Source organism: Anas platyrhynchos, chromosome 3 (genome assembly GCF_047663525.1).
Source record: "Anas platyrhynchos isolate ZD024472 breed Pekin duck chromosome 3, IASCAAS_PekinDuck_T2T, whole genome shotgun sequence".
In the NCBI taxonomy this organism is placed as follows: Eukaryota; Metazoa; Chordata; class Aves; order Anseriformes; family Anatidae; genus Anas; species Anas platyrhynchos.
The window spans coordinates 99,783,288-99,796,532 of NC_092589.1; the positions used below are offsets into that span (position 1 = coordinate 99,783,288).

General features: G+C 40.6%; 1 protein-coding gene across 3 annotated transcripts in view; it reads left to right on the forward strand.

Annotated features, from left to right (window-relative positions):
• ERICH1 (glutamate rich 1) overlaps positions 1 to 13,245 on the forward strand; it is a 97,393-nt gene that overhangs the window by 943 nt on the left and 83,205 nt on the right. For all 3 annotated transcript variants that reach the window (XR_011808548.1, XM_072036388.1, XM_027455148.3), the window contains exon 2: positions 12,717 to 12,908. Coding sequence is in view for 2 of the 3 variants with exons in the window: in XM_072036388.1 (XP_071892489.1) it covers positions 12,717 to 12,908 (192 nt within the window). In the remaining variant the exon portion in view is untranslated. The remainder of the gene's footprint in view (positions 1 to 12,716; positions 12,909 to 13,245) is intronic.

A 13,245-nucleotide genomic window follows, 5' to 3' on the forward strand; every position in this document is an offset into this window, starting at 1 on the left:
GCTCCTGTCCTCTGCAGCCCCTCTAAAGGGTGCTGGTTTGAGATTGGGAATAAAATACAGCAAGGAATAGGAGGCGGATGGGATGCCGTGTGGTCGCCTGGGGTGAAACAATAAAGTTGGAAGAGTCTGCAACTTTATCTGCACAGGCTTGGCAGCTGGTAGCATGTATGGGAACTGGTGACTTGCTATTCTGTAAAGCTGTATGCCTTTAAGGGGAAAAATGTGTATCAGAAAAGAGCTGAAAAAGGTTTATTTGCATCTCCTTAAGATCCTGTGTATATAGATTCTGTGTTTTGTGTTTTTTGTTTTTTTTTTTTTTTGTCTGTATTACAAATGAACACTGAAAGACAGAATGAAAGGGGTGGTCAACAGCTTGTAGCTTGTGGTACCAATTGTCACTGAAGAGAACCCTAATTACTTACAGATACCTACACTGCTGGCATACTAAGTAAGATATACTTAGGATTGACTTTGCCAGCACTGGGTTGGACAGGCCTAACAGAGAAAGTCAAGTGCTTTTGAGTTTTGTATGTGTCTTTTAGTTGTCTTTCAGTCACATATACCAATGATAAGTAGGAGGGCTAGATGAACCAGCATTTCTTATTGTATGCATTATTGACAAAATGATTATCCTCACTGCACTGACAAATTTGGAGCTCTTAGCTGTTAAACATCATCAGCTGCTTCTTCAAAGCCACATTCGTTGTTCTTGAAAGCTTGTGTGGTTCCAAAGTTATGCTGTCATACAGGCTTACAGAGTGCCCTTCCAGCTGCTGATGGGTAGGCTTAAGGTATAGGTGTAGGTGTCCTACACATTACTGACCTTCACTGCTAAGAAGTGCTACAAAACTTACCATGCTGTAGGAAGTGATACTACAGAAGGCTTCCTGTCTGAGATTTGGACGATTTAAAGAACAACAACACTAACAAAATACTTCTGAGCAGTGAGAATAGTGCTTTGAGGAGTGGCATCTCAGTCTTTTTGAGGTGAGTCTTAAGTTTGGGGCAGGAGGCTCGTACTTTTATAGGGATTGAAATGAGATGGAGAGGTGTTTCTTTGGTTTGTAATGGTGTGTTTTTTTTCCAGTTTTGTGGGTGTGGTTTATTTTTTATTTTTATTTTTTTGGCTTACTCTTTTGAAATAATATTTTGGAGCATTTCTTCAATACTTTGCAGAATGGTCCGTGAGAGAGAGACATGATTCTGTGTGAAGATGCTAGGATACTTTCTTGGGGATTGGGTGTATGTGCTTGTGTTATTTGGTAAAAGTGGGGAAAGGGTGTCATTTCTGGGCTTGGTGCTTTTATTTAGTTATTTTTTTTTTTTTAAACAATCAATATGTGATGCCTTTGATTCCACAAAACTAGCTTTTAAGCTGTTAATTAGTAGTTTCCAACTGTCTAGAAAGATTGTCTATGGAATATCTTGGAGCAATCCTCAGAAAGTCACTAGCTTGTCATTTTCAATAGGCAGTGTATAATTTCTCATTTTTCTGGTCATCTTTGGTGCAAAAGGTTGAAATCAATGTGTCTAGAAATGTGCACTTCTATCGAAGGTTGCTTAATGGCTTATATTAAAGTACCCTTTGTAACTAACAAGAAAAGAAAAATCCTCTTTCATTGAATCTTCCAGCGCTTGGTAATGATGGCCTATTTAATAAGATATTGATTTGTTATATGTATGTGGGGACATTTGCAGAAATTGTTGGTTCTTCTGTCACAATCAAATTGTCACAGCAAAAAGGGGCATATTTACTCCCTGAGGAAGGTGGAATAGATGCAGTTGTACTTATGTTTTATATAAGGGTTTATGCCCAGTGATACTACCCCTGATAGTTTTGTGGGTGTTCTGTAAATACTTGTATTTTGCGCGTCTAGTTTCCTACAAGCAGGCAGAGCAAGCTTGCTTTAAGGTTTCCAGATTTTTTCTTCCTTTTCAGCAATCTAAACTCTGAATTGCGTTTTTTCACTGGCTTTCAGCTATTCTTACAGCAGTGCTTCAGGCCATTATTGTACTGCTGGCCTGTTTTCCATGTTACCTGCACCATCTACTGTAGGATTACTTGGCGATGCCAAAGGCGTTTCTGTATTAGAACGGAACAAGGAACTGACAAGATTTAGTAAAAACTTACTGTACTTGCTCAGAAAGAAAAGGCTGCTGCTTTAACTTCAACCAGCATGTGTGTGCTACAGCGTGCTTGCTTCAGGCCTTGTGTTCTTTGCATCCCTAAAGCAGGGTAAGAGTTCTTCAGTTGAAATGGTCTAGCTGAAGTAAGGTTTAAACTTCCTGACATTTAGAAAGCTTAAATCATTGTTGGTAGAGCTGGTTTTGGTGGCCACTGATGTTGAAATGCACAATTTGGGTGATTCATGTTTTTTCTTCACCTTCTCTTGCCCTTCCCCACTTGCCATCTACTTCTTGAGAAGAAAGGGTAAGTCAAGTCTCCTACTGCCAGGATTTATGCTTGGCCCAACTTTGGATAGCAAGAATTATTATCGTTTTTACTCAGTAAAGTTGAGCTTCTTTCTTAAGAATGGATGTGAGGTGTTTTATCTGTTCTGAGTGAGGTCTGTTTGGTTGTACAGTGTAAGCAATGTATTGTGAAAGATACCTGGAAGAACAAATATCATGCACAGACTGATACCATGGTGAGGACGCTTCGTTTTCCCAAGACTGTAGTAAGAAGACCCAGCATAACAAGGCTTCACCACGAGGCACAGGGGGGTTCTTACGAACAGCTGAAACAAAATCCTGATGTTCTCATTGTGACAGCTGCGTGTCTGATTATCTGCATCCCGTGTCATGTCAAGTCAAGTTTATTAGATGTCTGGGAGCCTGCGGTCGCGACTGAGGTGGCCTACAGAGAGATCTCTAAAGCCTTTGTTGAGACAGGATGGCACGATCTATTAGTCAGATCCGTATTGAACTACACAGTCGTGTAGAACTCGCTGACAGGTACAACACCAGGCGTACTGATGAGAAGCTGCGATGTGACACGGGGATCGTGCTTAGTGAAGCTGCATCAGTTTCATCTTAGCTAAGAAGAGAAAATAAATGTCTGCTTTCTGTATTGAATATCTTACTGTTTTGTATCTGCAATTGCTGTAAACTATGTTGGTCTGGGTGCCCAGAGGTCAATCTCTGGTAAATCACTTGCCTGTTGTGACTTACTGCTTAATTTAGCTGAATACAAAAGTTCAGGGTATGCAGTCATTTATATATTTTTTCCTTTCCTTTCTTTCTCCTCAAATGACTTGTGTTAAGCCGTATACTTAAATAAGTTGCTCTCATTCAAGAGCTGCCTCAAAGAAAGGGAGAATGATAAATTACTGAAGTTTCGGATAGCAGTGATTTTTCCATGTCTGATAAAACGCAGTGCTAAGTGAAAAGATAAATTGAGACACTTTTTTTTATGGACTGCTTTATTACAGCACAAAGTTGGACGTTCTTTACACTCTGTAGTTATTGAACTGTAGAAAAGAATAGGACGAGTAAAATCTAGGCAATTAGTATCTGGTTTTAATATCTAATGGGACATGGAATGCTAATGGATGTTGTTTCGGAGAGAATAACAACTGAGGTCTTGAGACAGACCTTAAGATGGTGAAATTACTATTACACAGCAGATTAAAAATGACAACATCTGAGCTTCTCATGCAGCTCCCCATGGCGTTATGGTTAACAACAGTGCTGAGATGCAGGCAGCTGACATCTAGCAGCCCAAGCACAGAATTCACATGACCTTGAATGCAAATAAATTCTGTTTGATACCCAAGCAATGTGTCTTCTTTTTCTACTTAAATTAATAGCTTTATTAAGAGTAAAGTTACCTGCTATATGGAATGTCAGTGAGATAAATTGTAAAACTGGAGGAGAGGATTGTCCACACAAGGTGGGAACTTTCAGCCAAAAAATGTACATTTTTCCCTTTAAGCTGTCATTCATGGTTTTTCAGGGTAATAGAATTGTAAGATTATACTTAGAGGTGATTAAGCAGTAGAAAAAACTTAAGTGAAGTATTTAGTGCCTCCACTTCTTGAAGGGCCTCCAAGGTCTTTTGGGATAAGTTATATGTATTCAGACACAAGTTGGTCTCAGCGTGGGTCAGTGTGTAAAATTATTTCTTCCAGTCCTTCAGACGAGATAGTCTTGGTGTTCTTTCTGGCCTTAAGGTACAAGTGAATTCAACACTGAAACATGAAGCTGAAAAATTAGTTGGCAAATTCATCAAGAAAGAATTTCGGCAAATAAATGCTTTTAAGAAACAAGGGCTTTCTGGGGTTAAAAAGAGAGAATTAATATGTTAAGTCTAGAACTTGTAGTTACGGCTAGAACTTGTCTGCAGATAGACGTTTCACTTAATCCAGACCTCTGGTCTCTGCTGTTCCCAGCAGTGGTTTTGGTGTCTTAGAGATCTCAGCTGTTCCCTCTTTGATCTGCATTTGAGGTTTTGGCTATAGAAAGAAGGATGATTTGGGGTTTAGTTTTTGTCTGGAAGCAATGCGTACCTCGCTAGCCTTGTATTATGAAGTTCGGGTTAAGGTTAACAAATCTAATTCTCAGATGCGTGTGTATTGATTTCCAGGTGGTCCGGGCAACCTGATCTAGTGGAACAGGTTGCCCAGAGGAGCCGTGGATGCCCCATCCCTGTAAGTGTTCAAGGCCAGGCTGGATGGGGCTCTGGGGCTTCGGGCAAACTGGTCTGGTGGGAGGTGTCCCTGCCCATAGCAGGGGGTTGGAACTGGGTGATCCTAAAGGTCCCTTCCAACCCAAGCCCTTCTATGGCTCTGTGATAAGGGGATTTGTACTCAGTACAGCTTCATTTGTACCCAGTGGTACCAGTTGCTGGCCTGATGAATTTTGGATGCACAGTGGCTGGCCTGATGAATTGCTGTCTGGTATACACAGCAGCTCTCCGGAGGGGCATTTGATGTGTGATCTGAGCATGATGCCTTGCACGTGTCTATCACTCAGTGGTGTAACTGCAAACTGAATTTTGCTCCTGGTGTCTGCAGTGTGAACTAGGTGCTACTTGTCATTTTGAGACGTGCATATTCTTGGGTCATGGCTCTGTGTGTCAGGCCAAAACGATACAAGGTTCATCAACTTGGCCAGCTGAGCAGCTCCTTCAGAAATAATCAGAAGACCTAAAACGTGAAACTCTATCTTGCATGATTGAAAGGGAAGTAAGCTTTGTAGCAAATGGCTTAAGGGGATGGAGAACAGCTGCTAGATGGAAGTACTCATCAGTTTCCCACCTGCTAGCTGGTAAAAACGTCAGTCTAGCTAATGTTTTCTGTACGCAGGGGTCTCTTAAAACACTTTTACACCCTGAGTCTTGCTGAAATCCAAGTATGTTAACTTTTTTTTCCTTCTCCATTTGGTGTCCTTGAGTGTCACTGCTCAAGAGCTGACTATCTAGCTGTGGTTAGGAGGAGCAGGGTATCCATATAATGGGATTGTTGAACTTGGCTGGACAAGGCCCTAAGCGTACTGCCCCAGCTCACCCTGCTTTGAGCATTGGGGTTAGGCTGGATGATGTCTGGAGGTCTCTTCCATTCTGTAAAGTGACTGGCTCATCACAGCCTTCATGGGCGTACATAACAGAAGAGACTTCAAGGATTTAAATTTTCTTGAATATCAGAGAGTAACTGTGTGCTGATTGTACAGTTCATCTGAACATTTTAATGAAGCCTCGTCCATAATTCTGTGTGTGCACTATCATTGTCAGCTCTTCTGATCCTCTTCTGTCCTGCCACACTCCTATCTTCTTAGCATCTGCGGAAATAATGTGTTGAAACATCTTCCACATAGCTGGCTTCAGGAGAAATTCCTGGTTCCCTATTTGCACAGCACTCCTGTCTGTAGGAGAGAGAAAGATCAAGTAGGGCAAGTTGCAAGCCTCTCAGAGCTCTGTGTTCAGCACTCCCGATGCCGTTTATTTTATTCGTGCTGCCCAACTTGCATGTGAGTAGGCAGCAGGCAACCAACTGAGGCACGCGGCGGGGGTGCTTACAGTATACGTGGCAGGTAGCCAGAAGTACACGGCGAGCATTCTCCACAGAAATGCTTTTTGAGGACAGCGTCCTCCTACACTCAGCCGGACAGGAATGCTTCTGCTGTTGATCAGAACTTTGTTTGTTTAGCTATTCATCCTGCTTTTGTTACAGTCTGTAGTGTTAACTGAGTCTTCAGTCATGCTGTCAGCTCCGGGGGAGCCGTCATAAATCTGCAGCGCTGCTCCTGTCTTGGCACTTGTGGGCAGTCTGCACGTGTGTGTAAAGCAAGGAACTTCATGGTGTCAGTTCAATACTCAAATAGCAAACAATGCATTTATTTGAAGGAAGGCTTTTTAGTCTTAACTGGTGAAAAGTTCCTGGAAGTTCACAATTTGTACCTGTACCCAGTACATATTCAGTGCTCTATTTCTTGGAGTTCTTGTTTTGCTTCTGTTATGTCAAACTGCAGACACCTGGTGCTCTTTTTTTCAGTTGTCTGATGTCAAGAATTAGCTATGGAAACAGTTTGGTACCTTAAGCTCTCCTGAAAATACTGGCGGCTTTTCATCACCGAGGAATTCCTGGAAAGATGCATCTTCAGGTGTTGCTTCAGCTTCACTGTGCAGTAGGAAAATCCAGTGCTTTAAGGTACAGGCTGGGTGTTTTGGTAGCATTGCCTAGCTTTGTCTGGAAAGAAAATAAATTTATTTCACTTCAGAAGTCTAAATAGAAATCCAATTCAGAAGACAGTACTAGCGAATGTGTTTGTTTTTTTAATATAAATTTGTAGGTCTATCAGAATTGAAGTTTTCTACTGAAATACACCAACTGTTACTGTAATTTTGTGACTGCAGCTCTACATCAAATACACAAGGCCCCATTGGTTTTTGTTTGTTCCTTTGAAGCCTTGTACTTCACTGGAAAATGACTTCTGAACTTCCCTCACAGCTTTATTACCAGCCTGTGTTTAAATACAGTTATACTTGGAGCGAGAATGCAGCGACTGTCTTCCACGGTTGGCTTCTTAACACTGGTATCTGCCACTACCATAAGCCAAGTTGTGCTTCCTGTTCTTTAAGTAGAAAACTTGATGTCAGTGGGATTTCTGTAAAGAAATGAAGCAAAATCTAACCCTAACATTTTAAGTGTTGTGTATGTGCATTTCTACTTACTGCTCTTAAATGTGACTGTGCCTTAGGTGCTGTTGGTGGGCACTACGTGCAAACCAAATTTAGGATCTTGGTTACTGTATGAAGATCACTGTTTTTTACTCTTTACAAAAATAAAAGCTGTGCAGTGGGTATAACTCAACGTACCTAAGAATGTCTGCCTTGTACGCTGGTAGTGGGTCAGTGAAATTCAGCCTAGCTACTGCTGTTTGTGTTGTGTGTCCTTTTTGCTGGGTCTAACATCAGAGACCTGTTCTAGATTCTTGCTGGTCTAAATCTATCAGATAACAGATACAATGAATCCAGGAGCAGTTTTTTGTAATAGTTCCACCATTACGCTTGGAAAATTTTGCTTTCCCTAGTGAGGCTCGTAACCAAATTTTTTTTGTTTTCCTTTTAACAAGTGTTCTTCGTAGATCACTCCAGGGTTCCTACAAGGTTAAACTCAATCTTCAGGAGTCGGGTCTAGCTTTTTTGTTAAAAACAGCACAGTACAAGTTAGTTCAATGGAAGAGACTTTCCTAAAGGCTCTGTTCTGACCTGTTAGTTTTTGAGTTTTCTTTAATAAACTTCTAGATGCTCATCAATGCATTTAGTTTGGCAACTCTTACTCACTACTAGTTTCTAGTATTGTGACATGGTCTAATGCAACCTTGTCCATGAGCTATGTAACACTTCTCACCATTTCATCCTTAAAGTTTTTTTGGCATTTGTTTGCTTATGTTAAACAGCCAAAGCTTCTCCTTATTCTTCTGTTTCTTGCTGGTTATTGTAGAAACTTTGCCGTCTGCTCTGATTGGAGTTCAGTAGCTAGCTGTGTGCAGCAGACTTACAGCTATGTAGTGTTTCCAGCAAGGTCTTCCTAGATTTGTATTTTAATGTTGTACATTTTCCTGTCCCAGATTAAAAAATATTTTGCCCAGCGGAGCCTTGGATCACACTGTCATTGTACATGATTTTAATCATGGTAGTGGCTGGGTCTCTCCCGTGATTGATAGTACACGCAGGTTTTCTTCTGTAGTCATTTGCAGTTTATTAATCTCCACTTAGGAATTTTTGCTTGTCTTCCTAAGCATGGACAGCACCCCACACCAACAGAAAATATAGTCCTTAAGGCTTCATTTTTCTCTTTTATCTTTGTAACCTTGTTAACACAGGGAGTGTCGGTCTAGCTTAGTCCTTCCATGCAGGAAAGGAGCAGAGACTCTCTTCAAACCCTTAGAATTTGGTCCGAATCCTTCTGTTAATATTATTACTGTGCAGTGCCTCCTCTTCACCATTTCTGTAATATTGTGAAGTTTCCCTTTTGCAGGGTTGAACTGTGTGTTCAGTCCATTTGACAACCTTGGCACAATGTGCACAGCTGTGACCCCATCACCACATGCACCTGTGAGCACGTGCAGTATGAGGTTTGGCAGCTCCAGGTAGATTTGAAATGCAAAGTCATCTTTAGCTGATGGTTATAGAAAGAGTAATGCTGTCCTTGTCTGCAGTATCTCAGTTTCGACAGCATACACTGAAGCATTTAAAAAAAAAAAAAAAATATTACCTGTAATCACAGCTGAAGTCCCATCACCTTCCTAGAAGGGAAAGAGCACAAAATGTGGGTAAAAACTTCCAGTTCTGTGTTGTGAAGACATAGAACGGACAAGTCTTCCCACATGCTATACTGAACTAAAATTATAGCTCTGCTGGGATAACCCAGAACCCCAAAATGTGGGGGTTCCCGGGCCATGTTCGTCTAAGCCAGAGCCTTAGAGCTTTCTCCTGTTGTCACTGTGTGGCCAGGTGTTCAGAACCATGTCCCCCTTTACTAATGTATGGCTGTGGGGAAATTTTTCCACACATTGCAGAATATATTCCCTGTAAAACTCAGAAAGCATCTTACTGTTTGCATCTTACTGTGAGTTAGAGCTGTCCAGAGACAGTTGTATGTGAATACATTCAGTAATGTCCTCCTCCAAAACTTAGAGAACATGAAACCCTCTGATGCCCTGCACATCATCATGGTACGTAAGTGTGGCAACTTGCTGTTGTTAGACTCCAAATACCTCATTCTTCATCTTCCTGTATTTTATAGTCAGCTTGTGAGGTGTTCTAAAACCACATCTCCAAATTGCTTATGATTGTTCAGAAGTAAGTCTGCTACCAAGGGTTGAAATGCATTCCTGGATTGGTCTCTTGAAAGAGCACGCAGATCTGCAGTTCCTCCCTCTGTTATATTGACTGGAAAACAACCCCATAAATATCTGCACGTGCTTAGCTGTGCTCGTGGCGTGCTGAGAGCAAGTATTATTCCGTTTTGGAGCTCTGCTAAGTTAGATATATCTCTGGTTGCAGATGTTTTTCCTCAAATATTCTTAAATTGCCTATCTCCCTTTAAGAGGTAGTTATTTTTAAGGGTCTGAGCAGTTCTTACCAGGTTGACAGATCTTTGATGCTGCTTAATACAAAAAACTCCAGGTTAAGGAGGGTTTTGAATGGGGGAGAAAAGCTTTGTAGCATCAGGCAAGAACAGCCTCCTGTGGTTAAGCCAACACTCATTGATATCACAGGATTTTATTTATTTATTTAGTAATTGCAGCAATAAAACCCTGAGGAAAGGGTATCCTCTATCAGCTGAGAAATGTTTTTGGTAGCTTAGCTCTGAGATGCAAACAAGCAAAGCAGATTGCTTCTTTGGAACGTGTAAAGCTGTTAAGCATGGCAGGATAGGTATTCCTCAGAGCCTAATTTCCTTGCTCATTGATACCCAGGACAAACTTGATCAAAAAGGCTTGGACCACAGGCAGGTTTCTTTGTTTTTCCCAGGCAAGAATATATTTAGGATTACAAATATCTTAGACTAAATTAGTCTTTTTTTTTCCAGCTACTCTAGTGATACTACCTTTTTATTTTCCTGAGGAAGGCATATTGCTGGGGTGCATTCCTTCCTGCTGCATTCAAATGGCCCTGGAGGTGCCCAAGGCCAGGCTGGATGGGGCTTTGAGCAACCTCGTCTGGTGGGAGGTGTCCCTGCCCATGGCAGGGGGGCTGGAACTGGGTGGTCTTCAAGGTTCCTTCCAACCTAACCCATTCTGTGGTTCTGTGTCTGGTCCCAGACAGGGAACTTGTCATGCCCTATGTGTTGCTGCTGCCCATTTCCATTCTGTTGTGGTTGCTGGGACTTATCACTCCCCTGAGGAGGTGCCTCTCAGTACTGCAAAGCTGCTGCCAGGTGTGAAAATGCTGCAAACAGCTCCCCCACTTTGCACCCAGCTGCTTCTTCCTGTGCTTGTGCTCAAAGCCAGTGAGATTGGATACTGCTTGTGTTGGCAGCTAAACCACATCTTTGTTGAAGTAAATCCATTGCTGTCAATGATCTAGATACATGTTTCACAAAAATTTCTCTAGCTTAGAAATAACGCTTACCTAATATTTGTACCCGCCAAAGGCAAGTGGCGTTCAGCTTGCTTTCTCAAATACAGGTATTGCAGACAATGAGAACCCATGAGAATAAGAACATCTTAAAACTGATCTCGTATTGCTTTTTGAAGCAATGCTAATGTACATTTTGAGTATAGGCATTTATTTTTAAAATGGAAGAAGGGGGTGTTTGAATGGATGACTAGAAAAATCCAATTTTAAGGTGGGGAGCATAACCTCCACTGTAGCTATCAGGAAGTTGGTTCTCTTCAGCAGATTTGGAGAAAATGTATTTCCATATATAGCTTTGTCAATATCTCAATGAGCATTTGCTTTGGGAGAACAGCTTCCTCAGTACAAGTGCCTGAATGTTAATTTGGTAACAGCACTTCTGAATTTCAGTAAAACGTTGCAGTGCTAGTAGCTGTATTCAGGGAGAGGATCCCAAATAAACCTCTCAGATAACTTGCTTTAAAGTCAGAGATCTGCAAAGACCAGTGAACTTTTTCTTACTGCACTGTTTATTTCTGTCTACTTTCTCTAAATTTCCTGTAAGGCCAGTATATGTGGGTTTTGTCTTTCTGTCTATAGAACATCTAGGCAAGGAACCATTATTAAAAGAAAATATGTGTTCAATGTACATTGAGTTGTTGAAATCTCTCTTTCTAGGAGCAATAGTTTTAACACTTAGCTTGCAAAATTGATTGTGCTTTCTTGAAGGGGACATCACTGGTTGCTTGCCACAGCATTTTTCATGTCACTTTATGATGGATAAGTGTAGAAAAAATGAATTCAGGCATCATAGGCAAAGCTTTCTGCACAAGTACCTCTTCAGGCTTAGCTATTTTCTTAGGTCTTTTGATAAGATCAATGATTTTATTCAAGAGGTGGAGTCCGAGCTAAGAGTTAGTGATGATGTATAAACTAGTAGGAGCTTAAAAAGGTTGACCAATGTGTTCTCCCTAGTAGCTATTCATTTACATGACCGTGGAAACATCACCAAGGTGCATGTGGGGAGATGGCAGGAAGATTAAACTTTTCTATCCAAGACTGGTGGTTCAAGGATGTCCCACCTTAGTGAAGCTGATTCCTTAGCTGTGGAGGAAAGCTATTCACTGAAGAGACTTATTTGACAATAGTACACTTATCTGTAAGCTGCAATTTCCGTTCAGAATTACTCTAAGAATCTGCACCAAGTCATTTGTATGGTGTCTCCACTTTCTGTTAAACTTATGGAATCTTAATTCCAATTATATTTTCCTCCAAATCTCTCTTCCCTCCTCCTCACCTCCCCCCCATCCTGCAATATCTGGTTGACTGTGTAGAATTTATGAAACTAAGGATGTTCTGCAATAGACAAATGTTTTTAGTGTACTTCATAATTTTATAAAACATGTTTCAGTCACTTGAAGCAACATGCATGCATTCATGTAAAGGTGGTGATTTTCTTGATGACTAGATTATTTACATATATTTCATATTTTTACTCAAATGCAAGGATCATTTGATTAAGTAGTAGCAGATTGCAGGTGTCATGAGAAGGTGGCCCATAAGAGGAAGAGGCGTATAAGAATACTGCTACTTCTGTGGAAATAATTGGGTTACCATGTGTTCTGCTACTGTCTAATTTTAGTTTTTTCATGTGATTAAGCAGTTGTAGCTTACTGATTCTAATGAGTGATCCAATTGCAATACCTCTGCCAGAAGAGACCTGCATTTCGAGCAGCCTTGTAACGCTTGTGTAGGAAGATGCTTGTTTTTAAAAGAAAATTTAAAAATTGTGTGTTTAGCCTGCAAAAGTACCATGTTAATTTATTGCCAAAATCTAGTCAAATGTATGTCATGTCACTAGTGAACTCTGGGGTTTTAAAGCTGGCTTATTCTCATGCAGTTTAGGACTTATATATTAATTTTGATTTTATTACATGGGAGAGATAGGGACTGCTGAAGACAGACTTGCATTGAATATGAGGAAAATTACTTTGTGTCAATTAGTTTTCTAATTTTTATTTTTTAATGTCTTCAACCATCTCTAAATTGATTTATGTGATTTTTTTAAATTAGAATTGTCTAATTTTAACTGATGTGAAAATCAGATTTATCTGATTTTTTTTCTATTTGAAAATGTTTTATTCCCACACAGTGTTCATAAGGAATGTACTGAAACGTCTCTATCCTGAAACTTCTTCATCTCTTGTGCATACTTCGAGTGGAGAAGAGGAGGTGGTTCTCAGAAATCCGGGCTCAAAATCCAGAGAGAAGGACTTGGAAAATGTTCAGACTCTGTCAGCAGGTGCTAGTACATCAAGTGATGCACCCAGCAAATCATTTCAAGGTGAGACTGCATACTCTTTTTTTCTGATAATATGCTCTTAAATATAGTTCCTTTATTTGAGAACAGTGTAGTATCTACTTCTTTTTCATTCAGTTGATGCTAGCAGACAAATCTGAATAAAAGTGCTAGCAGTACTTGATACCTAGAATACTTGCAGTCAGTGCCTAAGTCCTCTGACAGCCAAGAAATAGCCTTGGTGTATATGTCTGTATGCAGTGTCTAGCAGTAGCTAATATGAAGCTGGAGCCAGGAGTTCGACTTCTGATCCTAGTGGGTCCCTTCCAGCTAGGGATATTCTATGATTCTATAAATGTCTCTTATCTGTTTAACAGTGAGA